At 39.1% G+C, this 9,426-nt stretch overlaps 1 protein-coding gene and 1 long non-coding RNA gene across 2 annotated transcripts in view; one reads left to right on the forward strand and one right to left on the reverse strand.

Moving 5' to 3' along the window:
* Positions 1 to 9,426, reverse strand: part of LOC107716477 (glutamate receptor ionotropic, delta-1) — a 408,968-nt gene that overhangs the window by 35,994 nt on the left and 363,548 nt on the right. The window contains 2 exon segments of the mRNA XM_074560098.1: positions 3,090 to 3,209; positions 6,027 to 6,188. Of these exon segments, the coding sequence (XP_074416199.1) occupies positions 3,090 to 3,209; positions 6,027 to 6,188 (282 nt within the window).
* Positions 4,929 to 9,426, forward strand: part of LOC107716478 (uncharacterized) — a 6,735-nt gene continuing 2,237 nt past the window's right edge. Inside the window, exon 1 of the long non-coding RNA XR_001637214.1 lies at positions 4,929 to 4,948. This is a non-coding gene — a long non-coding RNA (uncharacterized LOC107716478). The remainder of the gene's footprint in view (positions 4,949 to 9,426) is intronic.

The raw sequence follows: 9,426 nt of genomic DNA on the forward strand, positions 1-9,426 counted from the left end.
GGGTGGTCTCTTTGGTGGCACGGAGAGACAGATCAGCGGTTCGTCTGAGTTCTGTAATGTCCTCAGACTTACAGTAATCTCCTCGCCCTCATTCAGCTCTTTCAGCAGGTCGGCTTGGTAAGCCTGCAACACCGCCATGGTGTGCAAGCAAGCGCCAGCCTGACCCGCTGCCGTGTACCCCTTGCCCACCAGCGGAGCGGGCTTCTGATCCCAGAGATTGGGCGATGGATCTGGTGGGTGAGGAAGAAGAAAGGGACTCGCCCGTCTCCATTCCCTCCACCAGATCCATCTGCGATCCCCACGAGCGCAGCTGCAGCTCCACCTCAGCGGAAGTGGGGCAGGCACCGCGAGAAACGCTGGTGAAGGCTCCCTCCTCGAAGAGAGCCTTCCGGGAGCTAAGTGCAGTCAGCTCCCTCGAGAGATGACTCTGCGTGCTTCGCTCCCAAGCAGACAACGCACAGACTGTGTGTATCCCCTCCCGGAATGTAGCGCAGGCAGGGAGGAACACACAGCCTGAAATGCTGTCTGCTCTCGCCCAAGTGTTTAGTCTTATCGTTCGCTTTTGGCATTATGATGGCTTATAGTGAGGGACAGACAACACTAAATAAGACTCACAAACGGATAGTCAGACTGACACACATACACACAGAGCGCTTGCTGAATGACAGAAAGCTGCCGCTGTATCCACCCTGCCCGTGATGTCTCGCCCATCCATTGGACTGATTACACATGTGATTCAGAGCGTGGTCACGCTGAAGGCATTCCCATAGCGTTTCGACGCAGCTCGAGTTCCTGAAAAGGAACTCATTTTTGTTGTAGATTTACAGCGGACAAATCTGCAATGAAATTAGCAATGAAAAGATGAGGACAGTTATTTTTGTGGTTAACCTTATTGCAAGTGTGTTTGTAGGAGTTTCCCGTTCAGATGCAAAAATGTATGGGAGGAGAGTATCTAAATAAATCATGCAATGTGGTTTACTAAATGTTGCAGTAGTCAATGGCATTTGGGGTCTCACAATAATTTGCCCTATTTAGAAAATCTGGCCCATAGACATCTGTTACAACCATCCCCAGCCTCCCCTATATTTATAACCCACATATATCCTGTTTCATCTGACTTGATGGATTTTTGTTTACTGAGCTTGTTGCAATTCATTGTGGAGTTTCTTAAAGTGCCATGAAACATCCCTGTTTCAGCAGTTTTTTCACACCTCTGATTTGAAAAACGTTCCAAAAAGGGGCGGTGTCAGCTGTGATAAGGTGGGAGGGTAAGAAAGAGGAAAGACGGAAGGGATTTTTAAAAGAAGGTGATCAGCAAACCCAGATTCCACAAGTCCCAAATTCTCAAAGCTTTCAAAGTAGAAAATGTTTCTTACGCAAATATTTTCATTGGTGTTAGTAGTCCACAGCAAGCCAACTGCCTGCACCCAAACTTCAGCTCTCGTTGTGTCACTTGGAAACGCAAACAAAATTTTATGGTGTCGCACTTAAGAAACAAATACTTACAGCCCATGTCTCTGAATGATGACAATGGGGAATGATAAGAGTCAGAAGTGATATTTTATAATGCAGTTATTATTCATTCATAATAGTCTGCAGTGATTAGATTGAACAAGCTCTTTCTCATGAATAATTGCAGAGAATCCGATGACATAGACGCATACACTCCAGTCACGGGAGCCAATCACCACTCTGAATTAACACATATACATCATATTTCGCGACGTTGCTTCAAAAACAACATTTTTCAGAAAAATGCAAAATAACAAATTTCCACTTGCTAATAAAATATGTTATATTAATGTTTTCATCAATGTACAGTCTATACAGTCTACATTTCTCAAAAAATCTATTTTAGAAAAAATGCCCCATTCCCATCCAGTGTAGACAAAGTGTTAGTGACGGGAGTACGTCACAAACATTTTAAAATGCTGTCTTGGTAGGCAGCTTAGTAGTTTTTCATACAGAGCTAATATAGAAGCAGTCAGAGAAAAGCCATTTAGACAGACAGAGAGACTAAACACTGAGATAGGACAAAAGAAGACACTAAAACAGGGTACTGAGTCACCCCTGAATAAATTACTTGAAAATAAGAAATGTATTTGCCTCTGCTTTCAATCCATGACATATGTCAAATTAACAGCACGGCTCGCTATTTGTCTCCACAGAAGGGTGGAAATGCAGTTGGCTATATTAATCTCTTCTTGGGCGGCACTGCTTAGAAGACTAAAGCTGGTGCTCTAATAATGAACAACAACGGGACTGAGTACACTTGACGTACCATTAGCTGTCCTTTCCTTTCATTATAGCTAATAAATGTGCTTTGTATGAGGGGGAGCCGGTAATGCCAGGGCCCGTGTGTGTGCGGGCAGGGAGTAAATGGTTGTGGCACTGTGGATCCTAATGGATATAATGTGATACAGTGGGTTCATAATTCAGATTGGGATGCAGGGTGATTAAATCTTCATTACCAGCAGACACTTTCCTCTCCTGTAATTTATATTACTCTTTCTTTTAAATGATGGATGGAGCCAAGCAGTTTATGGCTACGAAAACAAATCATGAGAATCAGCAAATCCAGCTAAGAAGAGAAAAGAGGACGGAATATCTTTAATGAAAATGACTTGTGATTTTTCTAGGAAAAGCACAACAAAATCTAGTGAAAATATCCAAATATTCTAGTATATATGGAATTGAATAAACAGTGTGTAGGGAACACTTAGCACATACTGTTTAAACAGGACAACATGTCATAAAGTTCACATTATAGCACGTTTGGCCTGGCCTGTCAAGCCTGCCAAAGCTTAACTCCTCACTTGCTGTTTACTCTTGCCTCTTGGCTGTTTGACACAGAGGTGAGGTGTCAAAATGGCAGTCTGGGTACACAGTCTGCACAGTTGACATCAAGACAAGTTGTTCTCATTGGCAATTCTTTCAAAAAAAGCAGATTACTCACAAACAGGGAACTCAATTTAAGTTTTCATTTTACCAAAGGTGACTGGTAATGGAAAAACAAAATAATGCAAAATAATGTCAGAAGACAGCTTTTACATCAGGTACTAAAAATTATCCTGAACTATTGAACTCACTCGCTTTATGTCTTTTCCAAACGTCTCACTGAAGCTGGTCCCCAAAATCTCAAACTGAACATGGGAATTTGATCCATTGTCCATGAAGTCCATAATTCCGGTGAGACCAGTTATACGGCCCTGTGGGAACAAAACTGTCTGAATCAATACACAATAAAGCAACACAGTAAAAAGAACTGAGCCAGATCAAAATGCAATGTGCTGTACCCTTTATACACTGCATTTTACCAATTACAATTTCAAACCTTTAGGCTTCCTTGGGCTTGACAATAAGAATCGCCATATGGCCTGGGGACACTGGGAGAGAGGTTTGGCTCAGTTGGCATTATCACCATTTTCCCAATAAGGCCAATGCTGTATTATAAGTGTGATCATACATCTAGAATTCTGGAAGTTCTGGTTTTTAGAAACAGCTGTATCTCAAGTTTTTTATAAATTAATTAAAAATTTTCATTTACTGATTTAAGTTGCACAAACTACATTTCATAATGTGCTTCATAGAATATACAGCATGTCACAGTAAAAGTTTTATTTGAGTTGGACATGAACAGGACACATGATAACCTTCAGTATGCTAGTCAGATAATCATAGATACAAATTAGTTACTGGGTCTGATGGATTCTCTGAATGATTTATTAGTATGATTCAAACCAAAAACTCTCGTTTTTTTCTGAATAGGTTTAATTCATTACATTTATATAGCGCTTTTCTAGGCACTCAAAGCGCTTTACATTGTCAGGGGGTATCTCCTCATCCACCACCAGTGTGCAGCATCCACCTGGATGATGCGACGGCAGCCATAGTGCGCCAGAACGCCCACCACACACCAGCTTATTGGTGGAGAGGAGACAAGGTTTCTTAGTGCAACCTTATTTGTTTGTGAATCGAAGTACACTGGTCACACCATTGTTGCTGTTCAGATTCATACCTCAACATATGATGTCACAATGACAAAGGTATACCACATATACAGTAATTCCATGATGACCTTGACAGCGCTTTTTTGTTTAGTGATGTGACAAGCATCAGTATTAGACACATTGGGACACAATGGGTTTAAGTGCAAAACAATAAAAAACAATATTGACATTAATGGGGCTGCATTAATCCTTTTTTTCTTCACTTTGTGAATTTTAAAAATAGTGACATAATTCATAATCAATGGCTTTCCATCATTTTGACAGATAAAAATATATCTTGCATGCTGTGCTTTCTTCACAGAGTAAATGATGACGGGGAATAGAAAAGGTGAGGTAAAGCACCTCTATGGAAACAGTCGGGAAGAGACATTTTTGAGTATTTGGGGAGAGAAAAATTCAAGACGTAGTACAATGGAATAATGCTCATTAACTTCTCAGTCAACCTAGACTCTGAGCATGCAAAATTTATCGGCACATCGTAACAAACAGGATAGGGGTGTCATGTTCTAGTATTTAATTAATTAATTAATTAATTCATTCATTCATTTAACAAATTAATAAACATTTACAAATTCAAAATATGTTAAAATATATATTTTAACATTTACAAATTCAAAATACTTTAAATTCAGTAAAGAGGTGACCTTGAGACATATTAATGTTCCATTGGCCACATGTCTTCTCATCATACAAATTCAAAGGTCAGAGTTCACCAACCATGAATTTTTACACAAAGTGATAAACAAAACATATTTGCATTTTGTGTAGATTCTATTAATCCAAATTAATAATTGTGATTACAATATTAAGTGAAATAATCATCAACTGTATGCAAAATTAAATATAATCATGAAGTCCCGATTGGCATGGATTAATCAGCAAATAAATTGGTCGACAAATAGGTACGTATCAAGCAGGTTTGCTGCTTATTAATAGTTGTTAAGTTTAGGTATTGTGTAGGATTAAGGATGTAGATTATGGCCATGCAGAATATGTGCTTTAAAAGTACTAACAAACAGCCAATATGTTAATAATAAGCATGCTATTAAGCAACTAGAAAATTGGTCCCTATACTAAAATGTTACCATGTTTTCTTTACCAGTCTAGAGTGGTGTGAGTCGCTCAACACTTAGGGTGCTTTCACACTTGGTTCGATTGCTTGGTCCGAACCCGAGTTCGACTGCTCCAAATAATTCGTCATTAATAGCGGTTCACTTCCGTGATTTGGTACGATTGCGTTCACATCAGCAGCGAACCGTATCGGAGTTCACTTGAACCGTACCCCAGACCACCCTTTTTAAGCGAACTCGGGTACAGTTCGCGGGTGCGCACCCGAGTTCGGAAGACAGCGTTCACATCATCCAAACGTACCGAACTCTGACGTCAATCGAACCCGGGTGCGCACCAAAAGTGCTAGTGTGAAAGCACCCTTAAAAAGCATCACCATGAAAGGCTTACAGCTTTGACTTCAGATCAAACAATGGTCTGACTGTATAGGGGCGGCGGAAGGTTCAGAGACAAATCTATCAGTGGCAAGTCCCTCTCAGGGCCGATTAGAGGCTTTCTGCAGTTCTGTGTGGCTCATATAACGTTAAAAGGCTGTGAAATTGAGGAACACACACTAGACCGCTTGCTGCCCCTGGGAGCTCACAGAGACGCATTGGCTGCTGCGGCCACCGCATCAACTATTGCACAGCTTTCAGTGGCCCCTAAGAGAGCTCTGTGTGAGGGCAACCAACAGCTATCTCAGCTTGACCGCTGTGCTGGTGTTCAAGAGAAATGTGATTGCAGCCGTGAGAGGAGAAGACAGGAAACAACCTATGAAAGCAATTTGCATTTCAAAAAGCCATATGTCTGGGACCTGATGTAAAGCAAAGGAAACTATCATCTTGTCACAATTGCTTTTATTCAACTACTCTCCATCTTGCCACTTCTAGTCTTGCGTGCTAGATGTGATATCCCCCCAACAGTGTGACATGCAGCACTGAAAAATTCCTAACATCAAACACATCGTACCTTTTGGATCGTCTCCAGCATGGACCAGCCTCCATTCCAGGGCTTGGTTGACTTCCTGATGCAGTTGAGGCTGGCCATACTGTGCCACTTCCGATCTTCTAATTTCCGGTAGAATGCATTGGCCAGCATCAACACGCTATCATAAAGGTACAAATTGGACACCTGAAATCAAAAGGGAAAAAAAATAGTGATGCATTAAAATTATTTTTACAAAAAAACAAAATGATGCTTTCATTTAGCTGAAACTATATGAAATTAAATAAAGTGGTAACACTTTATTTTAGGATCTCTTAACTAGTTGCTTATTTGCATGCATATTACTAGAATATTAGCCATGTATTAGTACTAATTAAGCACATATTAATGCCTTATTCTACATGACCTTATTCTACATTCCTAATCCTACCCAATACCTAAACTTAACAACTACCTTACTAACTATTAATAAGCAGCAAATTAGGAATTTATTGAGGGAAAAGTTGTAGTTAATAGTGAATAAGTGTTCCCTATTCTAAAGTGTTACCAATAAAGTATTTAATAATTATTTAATCACAATTTTTAATAATCAACACAAATAAAAGTGCATTTGCATTGCACATATGTCTTTATATCAACTCTTTATTGATAGAATTATGTTTTTAATGAGGTACATGTTACATTACATGGCATATTGTTTACAAACTGATTTATTGACATCTTTCCACGGTTGAAACAAATTATAAGTGATTACAGACATAATACATTTCAGTAAGTTGTATCGTTTCCTTCACCATACCCTCTGTTCTGATGCTTATTCATACATATTCTCATATGAATACTGATAAAGATCCAACGTTGCCTTCTAGTTATCGTCCATTACCTTTAATAAATACCAATATTAAGATCATTTCTAAAGCTCTTGCATTTCGTTTGGCATCAAAAATTTCTACAATTATTCATAAAGATCAAACGGGATTTACTAAAGGTCGTCATTCCTCAAGTAATTTAAGAAGACTTTTCAATAGAATTGATATATCACAGCGTAATCAGTTACAGGCAATAATAGTATCTTTAGACGCTGAAAAAGCTTTTGATAAAGTTAATTGTAAATTTATTTTTGCGGTCTTGGAAAAATTTGGTTTTGGAAATTTGTTTATACTTTGGATATTTGTTTATACATTGGATAAAGACAATGGTAACACTTTATTTTAATGTCTCTTAACTAGTTGCTTATTAGCATGCATATTACTAGAATATTAGCCATTTATTAGTACTAATTAAGCACATATTAATGCCTTATTCTACATGACCTTATTCTACATTCCTAATCCTACCCAATACCTAAACTTAACAACTACCTTACTAACTATTAATAAGCAGCAAATTAGGAATTTATTGAGGGAAAAGTTGTAGTTAATAGTGAATAAGTGTTCCCTATTCTAAAGTGTTACCAATAAAGTATTTAATAATTATTTAATCACAATTTTTAATAATCAACACAAATAAAAGTGCATTTGCATTGCACATATGTCTTTATATCAACTCTTTATTGATAGAATTATGTTTTTAATGAGGTACATGTTACATTACATGGCATATTGTTTACAAACTGATTTATTGACATCTTTCCACGGTTGAAACAAATTATAAGTGATTACAGACATAATACATTTCAGTAAGTTGTATCGTTTCCTTCACCATACCCTCTGTTCTGATGCTCATTCATACATATTTGTGCAATAACTAGTAGTAAACCTAAAAGACTTACAGTTTCCTTACGTAAGTTCACTAGGCGATCAGTATCTGAAACTATGGGTGCGACGAGGGTCTGAAGCACGTGTACAGCCACCAGCAAAAGCTTAGTGTCATAACCAGAGTCGACTAGGCAAGACAGGTCCTGATGCTTTGGTGCTCAGGAACATGAGGGCAGGCTCCCACAAAGAAAACTGTGGGATTCTCAGAGATGCTCACACATATTTCCTTGATGTCCTCAAGGGGCTGTTTAGCTAAACCCGCAATAGGTGTTTCAGGGAGGCGTCAGTTCCTACCTGATGTTTTGCTGCTACTGCACGCAAAAGGGCTTTCAGAGTGCAGTACCTGTCCCTTTGTCCGAGGGTGTTAGGACACAAGAGGTTGTTATAGAAGCTGCCCCCCATAGAATGGCTGGGCACCTACTATATAACAGTTCCCTTGCTTCCAGTGTTCAGCCTCTCCCTGCTGTTGAGACATTTCAGTGTGCCGAAAGGAGAATTTTAAACCCCTATTAATTTAACACCCATTTCCAACCATTTGGCTATGTAGAGGCTTCTGCTAAATGTGTCACCCTGGGATCTTCGGACCGTGGACAAAGGATACAGGAACCAGTTTTAGGGGTGTCCACCGCTCATTGGTCTCTCATTTTATGCTTGGGGCTGGCATTGGATGAATTTCTGACCCTTAAGGTGGTTCTTTTGTTAACCTTAATGGGTCTTATAGGCCAGATTACTTACCAAAACTATTATTATTATTATTATTATTATTATTATTACTAATTTATATTTTTACAATTTTATTATTTTTAATATTATTTTTTATTAAAAAACACTTTTTATATATTTTTTTCCAAGAAATGACCTTCAAAATGTAATTCAAGTTATGAGATGTACGCTTCAACGATGCATACTCACTCCAGCACATTTTCTGCTGAATGTGCATCAGGAAGTGTCATCTGTCCATGACCCACCGGATTCAAATCAAACTTTCATGGCCATTTCTCATCCAAGTATGACATTTGCTGAGTGTTACAACCTGCTAGGTGTCAGTTATCATTCCAGCTGATGTATAAAACATAGTACCTGTCCCTACTGTACAGACAACCGCTTCCTGATCATTGAATGACGGGCACGCTAGTTGAGCTGACAGGTCCATACAGGAAGACATTTGTCACACTTTGCTGGAAATGACCATCAGCTAAGGCACGTTGGAGGCATTAGCAAAAGCTGTGTGGATGACTCCAGTGATTGCTTGTTTCTTGAGTGACAGGGAAAGGCACACAAAGGTGGATGCTTGTGTTGACAGTGCAGATTTGCAGACGAAAAGCTGACAGGTTTGTCACCGCTGTGAACTAGTGGTTTGCTTGTCAAGGTGATTAAACATCAAAGAACATTTAACCCTCATTTTCATGAATAATTGAGGTGTAAGCCCCCAGAGTATGTGCAGTGCAAAGCTCAGCCATCTGTTCCGTACTATGAAACTAGTGTTCATGTGGGTTCAAGGGGTTCAAGCAGATATGTGGACGTCACAGCAGAGGAGGAAAACACTTGGACACAATAACTGGGTTTGTCGTTAATTGTATAATAAAAGGTTATTACAAATGAAAATGAAATCTATGTTTCAGTTGTTACATACATACACACACACACACACACACACACACACACAC

This window comes from Sinocyclocheilus rhinocerous, unplaced genomic scaffold (assembly GCF_001515625.1).
Source record: "Sinocyclocheilus rhinocerous isolate Xijiao unplaced genomic scaffold, SAMN03320098_v1.1 scaffold419, whole genome shotgun sequence".
In the NCBI taxonomy this organism is placed as follows: Eukaryota; Metazoa; Chordata; class Actinopteri; order Cypriniformes; family Cyprinidae; genus Sinocyclocheilus; species Sinocyclocheilus rhinocerous.